Source organism: Penicillium taxi (genome assembly GCF_028828555.1).
Source record: "Penicillium taxi strain IBT 34144 chromosome Unknown utg000004l_segment0_segment0, whole genome shotgun sequence".
Taxonomy (NCBI): Eukaryota; Fungi; Ascomycota; class Eurotiomycetes; order Eurotiales; family Aspergillaceae; genus Penicillium; species Penicillium taxi.
In genome coordinates, this window is record NW_026643206.1 from 4,633,462 (window position 1) to 4,648,039 (window position 14,578).

The window sequence follows — 14,578 nt, forward strand, 5'->3', positions numbered from 1 at the left end:
AGATATCATTCCCGTTTTCTCCGAACTCACTGGCTTTGTTATGTACTTGGCCGCCGCCTTTTAGTAGCCGCTACTGTTAGAGATTGCACTGGAGATTGCATTATAGATGGCGTGGCTAGTGTTAATGTAATTATGATAAAGACTTGTAGAGCGTAGAGAAGGAAACTTTTGCCTAAACGAGTTACACTATTAGGTCTCGTCATGTCCCTTCTAGCTTAGCGTCATGAGTCTCTATAGCCCTCCTTCACATCAACTCTTTCTGTACTGATTAAATTACCACTTATGTTCCTCACAGGATTTACCATGACGTCTATCTAGCAGGACAAGTTCCTGTTTGTTTCGGCGCCGTCGCCGTATACCACAGTCCGACAAGCGAAAAAAAAGCTATACAAGACAAACTTCGAAACTACCAGCGTCTGCCGAACAGTCACACCAACAAACAGTCACACCAACCCGAAGTCTGAAGCCGAAATTTTCCTTGATATAATATTCAAAAATGGGGACTTTGCTGGAAAGATAAATTTGGCTGACAAGGTGGCAAAGCGCGCAAATAATGATGAAATCAGAACACTTGCTGCCTCTATCGATACAGGCTGAATTTTCCCTATGAAGGCAAAAGTTAGAAAAACTTCTACCATCATAGACACTCCCCTCGACATGATATTGGTTCCTTTATTGAAAATCTTAACTCCCTTCACCTAGCTTCAGCGACTCGTGACGACCATAAATAAACGCTTCAAAGCAACTTCCTTAAGCGCGACAGTGGGTGATGCCTAATCTCTAGCGTTTACAATTCAAATATACATCCTCGACAAAAAAGATGAAGATGTCCTGAACTTGCCCATACTGTCCCCACTCTCTTGGAATCTTTGACTCAAACAGAGAAACTGAGCGACAAAAAATCTCACAAGTTTGGATCAATATTTCATTGATAGTTTCCGGCTGTGCAATCTGTCCTCCGGCCTACTGATATTAATCGAGAAGATAAAGGTATAAAAATGATGAAATGTCTGCATAAGGAGTTTAGAGGGTTCCATTTTATCCTACAAGCAACTTCCATGGCAAACCGCTATCAAGTCAGGGGGTTTGATGATTTCGATCCTCTATCAGGCAAAGATTTTCTCCCTCTGTTTGAGTTTGCTGGAATTATAGAGTGATAAAATGGTAGAAACGTAATACGTATCGGTTATATTCCAAGACTGATTCGGTTGGAGAATATCCAATGGGGAAAGCTAATCCCGGATTAGGGAATTAGTGGGTCAGGGTGGCTTAATTAGGCCGATATGGTAAAGGGTAATACGATGCCAGACTGCTAGCAAAGGAAGGCAAATAATATCTCAAAGGTATGGTAAAGATGAGGTGGATTAGATTGGCTTGACCCTTAGACCTCTGGATTTCAGGTCGTATATATATAGGATAAGATGTAAAGCGCAAACGTAAGTAATATCAGGTCAAAAAGATGCAAACAGGAATCAGTCATAATAATGATGGCTGCAAACAGTGATCTTTCCACTATATCAGAAGTGGTTTAGTCTGATCATTTGTGATCAACAGATTCTTGAAGGGCTCAGGGGTCATTTGTGTATGTTACTCTTCTTATTAGACCTCGGGATCTATTAGACCTCGGATCTCGTTCTTGGCAACATCACGGGATCACAAGTCATGATAGCTTCTCATTCCCATTATAACACCCTCCCACTGGTTTCATTACTTTCCGATGGCAGAACCCTAGTTTCCCGGCGTTTTTTGCACTTCTCTTCCAGGAATTAAGCCGTAAGAGTGTTCTGGTATAACTGATTTCGATGACTAGTTACTGTAGCAATGCCGGAATAAAGGTAATTTATAAGCGGGTATGTGCGGCTAACGAACGTCGCCACTCCGCATTCTGCAGGTTAAATGCGGGGAAATCCATCCTTTTTCTTTGGAAGTAGTATTTGAACTTCACATCTTTTCATACCGTTTTTCGATACAGCAAGTATTGCACTCACTACAAAATTCTCTTTTCCCATCATCCACTCCTAAAATGCGATCTCCTTCACTCTTTTCAGCCGCATTGCAGTTAGCTTCGCGTAAAGGCTTAACCAAGAGCACAACTCGCATAAATTGTCGTTCAATCGCGAACTACACACACCCTCATCATGCTTCCGCACTATCTGTCCTCCCAACTGCAGTAGACACGTCATCAGTTGAGTATCAAGAGAATACTCGACAAATGCAAGAACTTCTGGACAGAATGAGCAGCCTACATGGGAAAATCGCCCAGGGTGGTTCTCAAAAGTCCCGAGACAAGCATCTCGCACGTGGTAAAATGCTTCCCCGAGATCGTGTTGCTGCACTGATTGATTCCGGCACACCATTTTTGGAATTGTCCCCACTTGCAGGTCATCGCGTCTATGATGACGAAGATGTACCTTCCGGTGGGATAATCACTGGAATTGGTGCAGTCGAGGGGGTCAAGTGTATGATTGTCGCCAACGATAGTACTGTCAAGGGGGGCACATACTATCCAATCACAGTGAAGAAGCATCTTCGAGCACAAGCTATTGCGCAAGAGAATCGACTGCCATGCATCTATTTGGTGGACTCGGGTGGTGCAAATCTTCCTCACCAGGCGGATGTGTTCCCAGATCGGGAGCATTTTGGACGTATCTTCTACAATCAGGCGCGCATGAGCTCTCTTGGTATTCCTCAGCTGTCCGTAGTTATGGGCCCATGCACTGCTGGCGGAGCTTACGTGCCTGCTATGAGCGACGAAACAATAATCGTGGAGAATCAAGGAACTATTTTCCTAGCTGGTCCGCCTCTTGTCAAGGCTGCAACTGGTGAAGTTGTTTCTGCGGAAGACCTTGGCGGAGGCCATTTACATTCTACCATCTCTGGGGTGACAGATTACCTCGCAGTGGACGACTCGCATGCTCTCACTCTTGTTCGCCGCTCAGTTAACAACCTTAACTATCCCAATGCCCTTTCGTCTGCTGAAAAGACTATCAAAGAGCCAATTTATGATCCTAATGAGTTGAATGGCATTGTGGGTACCAATCTTCGGCGCCAGATCCCCGCCCATGAAATCATCGCACGTATTGTTGATGGAAGTGAATTTTCTGAATTCAAGCGCGACTATGGTACCACACTGGTAACTGGGTTTGCACGCATCCACGGTCATCGTGTCGGCATTGTCGCCAATAACGGGATCCTGTTCTCGGAGTCTTCCCTCAAAGGTGCACACTTCATTGAATTATGTGCTCAGAGACGCATTCCACTTGTTTTCCTACAGAATATATCAGGCTTCATGGTGGGCGCGGATGCTGAGAAGGGTGGAATAGCAAAGAACGGCGCTAAGCTGGTGACTGCGGTGGCTTGTGCTGATGTTCCCAAGTTCACAGTAGTTTTCGGCTCGAGTGCTGGTGCTGGTAACTATGGCATGTGGTAAGTTTCTTAATGACTACTCATTCTTAGATGTCTTTCTAACCTTGCTATCCTAGTGGTCGAGCCTACTCCCCTCGAATGATGTTCATGTGGCCTAATGCTAAAATCGGCGTCATGGGCTCTGAGCAGCTATCTTCCGTAATGGAAGCCGTTGGGAAATCTGCCGATCCTGCTCTGAAGACTCGCATAGATCATGAGTCTGAAGCCATCTTCTCCTCTGCTCGTCTTTGGGATGATGGTGTTATTCCGCCAGCTCAGACTAGGAACATACTAGGTTTGGGTCTGGCAGCAGCGCTGGGTGGTAAAGAAGAACCAGATATTCAAACCAGATTCGGAGTCTTCAGAATGTAAGTAGTACGCTTCGATTGGTGGTTCGAGTCACAGACGGCGCTCGATAAAACAATCTACCATACAAGCTTTATACCTTCTATGCTTAGGAAGGGTGGATTATGTTAGAATTCTTCAATTACTCTTTTTCTCTTCCTTTTACAATCATTTTCACATTCATTAGATGACTTTTAAGTAATACGTCATTTTGTCCGTTTTTTGCGTCCTTTTCAGATAAGTGGGGCGTCGATCAATGAGTGATTATTGGACATGATGATAGGGCAGCCTCTCTGACTTACATAAGCTACACTATCGACGCCTATCACGTGACTAACATTCACCATTGTCTCAATATTGATAATGATGTTATTTCAATTCATATTTACCATAAAATAAGATCAGTTTTAGTATCTGGACCGACCCCGATTGCCACGACCACTTCCTCGTCCTCGACCACCCCGGCCCCTTCCATGTCCTCGATAGGATCTCTCAGGCTCGTCTGGAAGTTGGGCGTGAGCCTCGGCTCGAGCAGCACGCTCCTCATCGGATAGGACAAACTTGTTAGAAATACCGAGGAGCTTGCAGAACTCATCAGTTTGCGGGTTGTTGTACTCAGGAGGAGCTTCGTTGGTTGTGATAGGAACAGACGGGTCGTACACTGGGGCAGTGATAGTGAAGTTGATAGGAACATCTAGAAGGCCGGGCTCAATGATGTTTTCCTTTACCCACGACTCTGCATGAATAATGGAGTCAAGATAGGCAGCCTGGCCTAGGTCATCAGGGACTTTGGCGCTGCGGTCACCGAGTTTGAGATCCTCTGCGAAGACACGAGTAATGGCAAGCCATTCTGGATCATACTGTAAACGGAATGGGCGCTCAAGTGCGACTTCGCCTTGCTCAGATACGGCATTGACTTCGATCAGATCAAGATAAGGTCCGTGGCCGCCAGGCTTGTCGAGAGCCATGAACTTGGTCACCTTATTGCGAATAGCCTCTGGTATTGAGGGCTTAGTGGGTAGGTTTTGTTCAGTCTGCCAAGAAGGGCGAGAGAGACTGGCTGGTAGTTTGCTTCGAATATCGTCAGGGATGATTGGCGTGCTGGATGGAGCAAACATATCATCCTTGGTTTCGAGAGTAACTCTTTTGGCAACGGGGGAGCCATGCTCTGATTCACTGCTAGAATCCAAGTTGATTTCATCATCGTTCTTAATGGGTTCATTATCCACATTCTTCATTTTCGTATCGACATCAGTCACCAAAGAGGTGACAGGAGTGTCAATTGTATTATCTTCGATGGAGTTTTCGCCGTTGGGCTCGACAGCCTCGTAGCCCCAATCTACAGGTTTATTATTACCTGGGTGAACCTTTCGAAGGCGGCACCCATCGTGTCCCATCGTAAGTGCAAATTTAACATGAAGGTGGGCGGAGAGCCAGTAGGCCGGGCGAAGACGATCTAAGACATTTCGGGCAGCCTGACTTCCGAGACGACCATGAATTGAGTCTTCCTGGAGAAATTTCTTCATGCGGAACAAGGACTGGCTATCACCGAGTTTCTCAATAGCCCGAGGCCAGTCGTGTGAGAGGCCAAGATCAACCTGGGTGCGAATTTGAAGAAGCTTCCGCACATCTAGCTCGCGGATATGATAGATAGACTGAGTATCGCCATAGGCGTAAGGAATACGCTCAAAATGGGTTTTGCGATAATCATAGCCTTTCCAGATGCCAGACATGCCAGCGATGCGAAGAGGGCCCAAACGAAGAACGTTTGCCGCTCCCAGATAATATATGTTTGGAGCAACCCAGCCACCATAGTACAACTCAAAGAGATGATTTCCGGCTTCATGATTACCACCACAGAAAATTGTCAAAAATGGCGCAATGCGCTGTCCTGAGTAATATTCATGAAAATCTCCAATTTGTTTGTACTTGGGCGGAACTGAGATGCAAGTCGCGTCATTAGAATTTCGAAGAGCTTGAAAGTCACCACCAATGATGACACAGTCAATGTTGTCCCATTCCCTAGCTTCCATCTCCTTGTAGATATTCGCGTAGATCTCATTCAAAGCTCCATGACAGCATCCGACTGACGCGACGCGGACGGGAGATGACATGGTAAAAGGGAAAAATAAGCCCGAATGAAACCGCAATTCAAAAACAAAAGAAAAAAAAAATCAATATTTGAAGTGTTGCTAGAACAAGAAATCTCGTAATTTCGAATTGGCGTTTGTATCTTTTCGGACGGACTAAGATTATTCCGGTGGGTGAGATATGAACAATTACAACTTCGAAATCTGTATCTCTTTTACTCATTTTTTCTTTTATCACATCCTTTATTCATCTCTTTTTTTTCCCTTTTCATCCTCTGTTATCCCTTTTTCTTCGCATCCTTCTGCTCTTCTTCCCGCTTACTCGCCCTCGCTTTTTGACTCCTTTTTTGCCTCTTTTCTATTCCAGCAAGTCAAACAGGATGGATAATGACGAACTACCACGATCGACTGTTATTCAGGACGACAACCCCAAACCTGTTCGTAGGGCAAAACTCTCTCCTTCAAAACCTTCAAGAAAAGCTACTAAGAAAAAGAAAAAGCAAAATTTACGTCTTTCCATCCGCAATGAGTCTACGCAAAATGATTTGCAGCTGAATTCGGCCAAATCCATGCTAAGCTCAAGCTTGACGACAAAGCGTGGCCCAGATGACGAAAGTCTCATGCCTCCGGCAAACAAGCCCAAACTAGATTCAGCTCAAGACACTAACTTGCCTGAAATCCGTGGTTTGCCCACTAAGTCCAAGTATGGATGGACCGAAGTTGACTACAAGAGCTTGCCTGCAACTATGGATTACTCCGGGAAATATGATCCCTTTTTGGAGCTGGCAGAGCTTTGGTCTGCACCTAATCTTCATCGAACATCCATCTCTATGATCAATGGTGATGGATCGGTGAACAAAGATTTGTCGGTTTCGATGATACTCCCGAAATTGGTGGCCTTGCCTCCAACCATCACCCTGTTTTGGGAAAATAACGAGATATACATTGCGAAATTTGGTCACTCGACGCCCATTGGCGAAGTAGAAGCAGAAGTTCTGACAGCAATGAGGAGAATTACCGCTAAGTATCTGCAGGCCACGTCGACGCGGCTGCAGGGATCTGAGAGAGACTATGTTGCCCTTTTCATCCCAGACATTGAACTGACTGAATTGGAGAAATGGGCCGATGAATACGATGCAGTCGAGCAGGCTATCGATGTGTATGCCAGAGATCCAGTTTCATCACCGATTGGGATCCTTCGAGATGGGGCTCAATACAGCGAACCGCGTATATTCCACGAATGGGTTGTTTCGCCTAAGCCAAAGGGAGCGTCTCACATTGAGATCGCCTGCGAGCAGCTACCCAAGCGCCGCAACTACCTTCATCCTCCCCCTCCAGATAATACACGCTGTGCTTTGAAGAAATACACCATACCTGCTTCTAGCTGTACTGTGGACAAGCTGCCCGCAGCTCAAGCAATCTTCGGCCGGTTTATCTCGCCTATTTTGGACCGGATTCAAGCCACCATGGTAGCCGAGAAGCTGAATAACACTTTTCTCAAGACGGTGGGAATTCAAAACTTGGCCCATGTCATCACAGCCATCACGGCTCCGAACGCACTGGCTGAAACTGACTATCAGAAGTATGAATTTTATGGAGATTCTGTTTTGAAGTTCACCGTTGCCTGTCAACAATTCCTTCAGCGAACAACATGGACTGAGGGTGAGCTTTCCGCTAGTCGGGATGCTATTGTCAACAATAAGCGACTCGCCTATGCTGCCATCCATGCTGGCCTGTATAAGTTTATTTTGACAGATCGCTTCACTCCCAAAAAGTGGGAGGCCCCTCGCATTTCGATGAAATTGGCCGCCCCGCCCAAGACGGAAACCCAGTCCCGTAAAGTAATGGCAGACGCGGTCGAGTCCTTGATTGGTGCGGCCTTGCTTGATGGTGGAATGTTGAAAGCGCAGGCCTGTCTCAAATGCTTCTTACCAGATGTCGAAATCCTGACTGACAGCTTCCCGACTTTGACACCAAGTGGTCGATTCATCGAACCGGTTTTGACCGATCTTATTGGATATGATTTCCTCGATGGTTCTATGCTACTAGAAGCACTCACCCACTCTTCCTTGAAGCACATCAGCCCATCATATGAAAGACTCGAATGGCTTGGTGATGCGGTTCTCGACACAGTGGTGGTGGATATATTCCGTGATCGCTCCGAGGATCTCTCTCAAGGTTATATGACGATGCTCAAGCATGCCGTAGTCAATGCCAACCTCCTTGGCTTTTGCTGCATGGATTTTGGATTTGACGAAACCGTGAACGAGGAAAGCAGACATAATTTAACTCGATACTTCCGCTACACAGGGTCGCACATCGGACTTTCGATCAAGTCTTGCTGGAAAAGACACAATGAGCTGCGCAAAGAAATCAGAGCAGAAATGGAGAATTCCAATACGTATCCCTGGGATCTTCTCGCACGTTTACACTGCGATAAGATTTTTTCTGATATCACCGAGAGCACTCTGGGTGCGATCTTCGTTGACTCGGGAGGTAACATCGAGACTTGTCGGGCTTTCTTGGAGAAACTTGGGCTACTCTCTTATTTGCGCCACATTCTGTCAGACCAAGTGTCTGTAGAACATCCTCGCAATAGATCGCAGGCAATTTTCAAGCATGCTGGCACTTTGATTTTCAAGCACCAGCGAGTGCCTAAAATGATAGGAAAACGGGCAGATCCCAACGAAGCCACTTACCAGTCTACAGCAATCATCAACGGTCAACATTTAGGAGAAGTGGCCGGGTGCATCTCCGCCGAGGAGGCCGATATTCAACTTGCTGGAACAATTCTTCAAAAGGTTGAGAAAGGATGTTATGACGATATCTTGGGCAAGTAACCAGGTATTTGCTGTCCTAACTATTAAACAGATGTATTAGCTAGACACTTATCTGATTAGAAAGTACTTTTAGTTTCGGTTCATTATCCTTGTTATCTAGGTGAGTTTGACTCGATGTTCTCCCTTGAGTGGCAGATTGAATAATTTCTCTATTTAATACCCAGGTACCGGACTTCCTTTGCCATTTTGGTTTTACCTTCCCTCAGTGATTGCCACTTTTGGCTCACTAAGTAACGGCGACTTCGCCCAGTCCGTTTGAGACTGTCTGACGATGACAGTCACAAATGGACTGGGCGAAGTCACCGATAGAGCTGAGTCGTGAGTATTACATAAGCACACTGCGCAATGTGAACCCCAAAGGCTTCTTGCCCAGTGCGTACCCCAGAGCTTGGGTGATGAGAATCCATATTATTGGAGTTTCCTCTTTTATTACAGTCTCGACTACATATCCAGAAGCTCCTTTAGATACCTGTCATGTTTGAAACAGTTTCTCCTCAGCAATTATATATCTTGAAACACGCCACATAGTAGTCTGGATCTAGTTCATCTTTCAAAATGACTGGTAAAAGTGCATCAGCAGCGCCATAAATTATATATTTAGGTGCTAGGTACCAGTCAGCGGCTATATTGGGTACAATAAGCTACTGCAATGCGAGCAGTGCCTGTCTCATTTGCGCCTCCAGTGCTTACTGTACTCGTATATAGATTGAGGGAGAGGACAAAAAACGAGTAAACGGGTCGTCGGGTTTTAGAAAAATACTTACTGCCTCTAGAGCTAAACACGCTTGAGTATTACACGGGAGTATTTCACGGTGCATCTGTAGTTGTTTCGGTTTTCGAGCTACCTACCCTAAATCCGGGGACATATATGCTCCAAACATCTACTTAAGTAGTTAGTTGCTTTGGGTAGTCTCTCTATAAGGAATGCAATCTTAGAAGGTGAAATCTCTGGCAAACAAAACTAGGATTCCATTTATCAATCTCGACAATGGCCGGCCTTCGAATATATCACCTTTTTAGAATTATTTCCTCCCAAGTAGTCAATCTTAGATGACTGACACACTGTAAATTTACGTCGACAACCCTAGGGTCTATTTCAAACATGATCGAAACGATCTAAAGCTGCAAGTTTCCAGCAAATGAAACTAAATCGAGATGTCAATGGGATCTATCAAGTCCGTCACTACTGATGATTGTCTTATCTCCGATTGCCTAATTCCCGAACAACAGCAATACAAAAACTGCGGAGAAATTGAACCACGCCCTACAGAAATGGCTATTTATGAAGTCTACTTCTAAGCCTAGTAGTTAACCTTCGAATGTATAAATAGCTCTAGAGGTGTGGAAATTGTGTTCAAGTCTGGGCACATGGACCGGATATATACGATGGATATTTCCAAGGTTAAGCCCATGTCATATCCGATTGTCCCGAGGTCATTGCATCAAACAGGCATGAGAAAGCTTAATTATCTAGGGTAATTTCAAGAGTTATAACCAAGCTCCCGGGATGCTGTATCCTCGTGCTCATACAAGACCACCTGCTCAACATCCCGCCGCAAAATATACCGCTTAACAAAGTATCTAATCTGACGAAGACCACACCGAATATGGAATCTAGTTGAACTCGAGAAGACTTGATCAAGCTCTTCGAGATTCTTATCTTTCGTCTCCGGCACGAACAAAAGAACAAGCCACCATCCCACAAGATTCCACCCAGCATACCAAGCGAAGCTTCCCTGTGCAGTAAATTTGTTTCTGAGAGAGGGCCATGTTACCCCTAGCAGGAAATTAAAGAACCATGTTGTGGCAGTTGCGATTGAAATACCGAAGGGCCGCACGTATAGGGGGTATACCTCGGCGGAGTAGGTAGTTGGAACTGAACCGCAGCCTGTGGAGTAGATGGCACCAGACAGATACGTCCCCAAGACTATACAGGCTATTCGAGTGTTATGGCTCGTTTCTGGGATCCATAAACTAAATCCGATGAAGAACATGGCAAGTGACATAAGCGGAAATGTTAATAGTAGTAAGTTTCGTCGTCCGAATGTGTCCATGGCGAAGATCGATTGGATGGTAAAGAGCCAGTTTATTACGCCTCAGCCTAATGAAACCTTGAGTGCTAATACTGGAGAAAGATCGGCTTCCTATTTCTTCGTCAGCAGTATCAAATATCTCAAAGTCGATTTTGTGAAAAACTCACCAAAAATATCTCTGATGAATAATATACAATGGCCTTGACTCCGCAAAACTAAAAAGAAAGGGTCAGCCTACTGACCAGAATGTTGATGATACGGGTAATTTAGTCTCACCTGCTGCATAAACATGACAATCTCTGATGCCAACATAGCTCTTCGATTTCTTGGAACCTTGATGATATCCCACAACTTGTTCTGTCCAAGCTTCATGCTGCTCTCTGCCTCCAGGAGAGCATGCATATAGAACAGATCACGAGCAGCCTGAATCTTATGGTGTCGCAGAGAAATGATTGACTGATAAGCTGGACGATGCTGCTTTTGAGCCATATACCACCGCGGAGACTCCGGGCAGGTAAAAGCAAAGCAGCAAACGATCAGCGCAGGAAACATTGCCGACGCCATCATCATGTGCCAATTGATACCTGCAATCGCAGTTCCCGAGACCCGATAGAAAATTAGGTCAGCTGCGTACCCGAGAATGGTTCCAAACGCTGTCCACATCTGCCATTGAATGACCAAAGCACCACGGATGGTGGGAGGAGCTGTCTCGGCAGCATAAATGGGTACTGTTGCAGATTTCGGGCCGATTCCGACGCCCAATACGAAGCGGGCTGCAAACATGGCCCACCAAGTTGATACAAACCCCTGCCAAAAGCAAGCGATCGCACTGTAGAAGCAGGTCAGGAAGATTGTTCCTCGTATTCCGAACCAGTGGTTGAATGGTATTGTCAGCCAACAGCTGATGAATGCACAGCAGAGGTAGGGGGCTGAGTTTACGAGTCCTGCTAACCAGGTACTTCTTGAACTATTGTCTGCAATTCCGAACTAGTGTCTATACCAGATTTGAGCGCCATTAACCACCGTTTCATCTGATGTGTAAGAGTTCTCATTTCAACCTCTGTTCTATCTAATTCATGGGTCATTCTCGAGTGTACATACCCATGCCTTGGGTAGCAGCAGATAAAGAGCAAAGCACTATGACTGCATACATTTTCCACGGTTGTGACCAGCGGTGAGTAAATTCCCGACGCAATATTTCTTTTTCCTGGCCCGTCAAGTCGGCCACATTGGGATATCGCTCTGGAGACTGGGCCAGCACAGCACCCAGTTCAAACGCACGGATGTCAGATTCATCACCTATTTCATTGGCAATCGCAAAGCTGCGACCTTGTTTGCGCAGCTCGGCATGGCTGAACCCAGCCAGAGGATTTGCAAGTTTTGCATTGAGATTGCGCCGGGCACGCTCAGCTGATGAGCCAAACGTGCGATTTGGACCAAAAGGACCGCTGCAATCTCTGTCCATATCCTCAATCAAAACAATCCTCGAGGAACTTATTTGGCTATACATGATGTATGAGAAAGGGGGTTGGTTGACTAGGGTAAATATGGAAGACTCAGGAAAGTGGCATATCCAATTTCTGGTAAGATCTTCGAGCTCTGAGATTACTGTCTTTCATCTCTTCTTGTGTAATAAATTATCTTTGGGAAATCCTCTTTGACACGGCAAGGAGAACCCGATCTCCATTGGACGAGAAAGGGAAGAGCAAGAACATGGTTGGGCTAACAAAGAATCTTCTGCCTGGCATCTAGTCTCTTGGACAAAAGATTTACACTTCAGGACTGATGGTTTGAGTACTATTGATCTACGTTGCTTGGATGGAGTTAAAATAAAGGTACAGTAACGACGGAGCCACTTCCAAAGGTTGCCTTTCAAGGTTATACCTAGGGATGAATGTGACATCAAAAGCACCCATCTAATCAGTCCCAAGATCGTTTGTATTGAGTGTATTTCCTCCTCGCACAATTGACAGAAATCTGAGATCTATTATTTGAACTTTTGTAATACATTTTGGATATCGCCGCCATGTAGATTCCGAGGTCCGCGGTCTACTCCGCCAGCCGATGCAAAGCATCACCTTCCATGACCATTCCAGTCCATTCATCCTTCGCCTTCGCTCCAACCTGTTTATAAAATTGAATACTAGGCTGATTCCAGTTAAGGACACTCCACTCCAATCGACGTCCACCAATCTCAAGAGTCTGCTTTGCCAAGAACTTGAGCAATTTGAATCCATAACCATGGCTACGCGCACTAGGCTGCACGTAAAGGTCTTCTAGGTAGATCCCTGGCGCGGAGCGCCAAGTGGAGTAATTATAGAAGTAGAGAGCCATACCGACTGGAATGGGCTCGGGAGCTTCCGGAGTCGGCGCCGGGGTAACTAGGGCTGTGTAGACAGAGCCCCGTTTAGGCGCGGTATCCGGGAAGCCGGGGAATGATAGAGTGGCTAGAAGAGATTCCTCCGTGGCTTCGACTTCGTGCAGGGCTTTTTCGTAGTCGGCCAGTTCGCGGATAAATTGGAGGATGATTGGAACGTCTTATTACATCAGGCCTCAGGACTCTGTGGGTACATTGGAGAGAAATTCTTTTACCTTCCGGTGTAGCGAATCGAATAGTAGGGTTGGCCATGATTGGAATTAGAAAACTTGAAATTGAGAGCTGTGAAGCTCTAACGGAAGTCGTTACTGGAATTGCAAATTTTATATGTTAAAACCACGCCCTATGAAAGACACCTTTACGCCTTACCTACCTTGGACCAATTGTGGTGGAGATAGAGTACGCACTATGCTGCAAGTGGACTAGTGCTTTACCCTTCGTTTCTCTTTCCTCTTTCGGCGTCGCTTTCCCTTCTATATAGATTCTTCAATATCTGCGTCCAAGAGTATCTTCCCATTTTCAGTGTATTGTAGCATTTATTAAAGCTTGTAAGTCCACGCGTGATTCTAATATGAGAGCTTCAAAACTTAACAGTGCATATTTCTTACATCAGGTACCTAGATATGCATGTGCGCTGAAGTCGACGAGCGTATCTTGTCCAAATGCCAATGTACCTAGTTCCCTTCCAAGCCTTAGAGGTTACGTTGGTCAACATCGGAAGATATGATGTATATAAACCTTAACTAGATACAAACCTGGAATGTTCGAACCTTCATAAATATTCAGCCAGCCTCTCGAGGGCTAGACTTGTAAGGCCCATGTGTTTAGATCGGATCGCGGTCATCTCCCGTGTACGACTTGCCTCATTATCCTTAAATGATCATCTAGGTAGGTGCCCTGTAAAGTTCTTTCCAAGGTTAGAAATCGGTGATCAATTGAGCCGTTAAGATGAACGCTTCCAAAGGCTTGAACCGATCATTTGCCCAAGCAATTCTTCAAGAAGCATTCAAACAGTAGTTGCAGCTTCCCTTTTTCAATTAAATATACCGCGGTACCCGCCTTCGGTATTGGATCTATATCAACAAGCTTCGATGACGCTGTGAATCTTACCTAAGTACATATGCATGAAGGGTATATTTTCCGAAGTAAAAGAGGAAATCTGGCGAGTTAAATTTCTGCTGACACTTCAATCTCATTGAGAAAGAAAATCAGGTTTCTTTGCAATCAAACTTCCAAGGTTGGAACCCCTGATAGTTTTCATCAAGAAATAAACTGGTGTTGATTCTGGCAAACAACCGGGTGATAACTGGGCGTTAGCTCGTTTTCGAAGAGCCAACAAGAAACAAAACAAAAGGAAGTTGAGAGATCATATTCATGGGAGCGGAGGCCTGAAAATTAATTTCATGGAAACATATCGCGGAAACGACGTACCCCACTGAATCAGGTTTAGTACAGAACGTTGAAAATGAGTTTAAATGACGATGCGAG

General features: G+C 45.3%; 6 protein-coding genes across 6 annotated transcripts; 2 read left to right on the plus strand and 4 right to left on the minus strand.

The window, feature by feature from the left end:
• Positions 1–2,023: 2,023 nt before the first annotated feature.
• N7495_006594 (putative 3-methylcrotonyl-CoA carboxylase, beta subunit (MccB)) lies at positions 2,024–3,777 on the plus strand (the record flags this gene model as incomplete). The annotated part of the gene is made up of 2 exons (XM_057209245.1): positions 2,024–3,426; positions 3,483–3,777. 2 exons carry the CDS (start codon positions 2,024–2,026, stop codon positions 3,775–3,777), a joined length of 1,698 nt encoding a protein of 565 aa, XP_057063019.1.
• Positions 3,778–4,157: 380 nt separating this feature from the next.
• On the minus strand, positions 4,158–5,864 carry N7495_006595 (RNA lariat debranching enzyme; the record flags this gene model as incomplete). Its single annotated transcript, XM_057209246.1, has 1 exon — positions 4,158–5,864. The coding sequence occupies one exon, from the start codon at positions 5,862–5,864 to the stop codon at positions 4,158–4,160; it is 1,707 nt and encodes a 568-aa protein (XP_057063020.1).
• A 356-nt stretch (positions 5,865–6,220) lies between these two features.
• On the plus strand, positions 6,221–8,680 carry N7495_006596 (putative RNA helicase/RNAse III; the record flags this gene model as incomplete). The annotated part of the gene is made up of 1 exon (XM_057209247.1): positions 6,221–8,680. One exon carries the CDS (start codon positions 6,221–6,223, stop codon positions 8,678–8,680), a length of 2,460 nt encoding a protein of 819 aa, XP_057063021.1.
• A 1,481-nt stretch (positions 8,681–10,161) lies between these two features.
• N7495_006597 (Major facilitator superfamily domain general substrate transporter) lies at positions 10,162–10,734 on the minus strand (the record flags this gene model as incomplete). The annotated part of the gene is made up of 1 exon (XM_057209248.1): positions 10,162–10,734. One exon carries the CDS (start codon positions 10,732–10,734, stop codon positions 10,162–10,164), a length of 573 nt encoding a protein of 190 aa, XP_057063022.1.
• A 213-nt stretch (positions 10,735–10,947) lies between these two features.
• N7495_006598 (Major facilitator superfamily domain general substrate transporter) lies at positions 10,948–12,178 on the minus strand (the record flags this gene model as incomplete). Its single annotated transcript, XM_057209249.1, has 2 exons — positions 10,948–11,642; positions 11,815–12,178. The coding sequence occupies 2 exons, from the start codon at positions 12,176–12,178 to the stop codon at positions 10,948–10,950; spliced, it is 1,059 nt and encodes a 352-aa protein (XP_057063023.1).
• Positions 12,179–12,762: 584 nt separating this feature from the next.
• Positions 12,763–13,342, minus strand: N7495_006599 (GNAT family N-acetyltransferase; the record flags this gene model as incomplete). The annotated part of the gene is made up of 2 exons (XM_057209250.1): positions 12,763–13,250; positions 13,306–13,342. The coding sequence occupies 2 exons, from the start codon at positions 13,340–13,342 to the stop codon at positions 12,763–12,765; spliced, it is 525 nt and encodes a 174-aa protein (XP_057063024.1).
• Between the last annotated feature and the right edge of the window lie 1,236 nt (positions 13,343–14,578).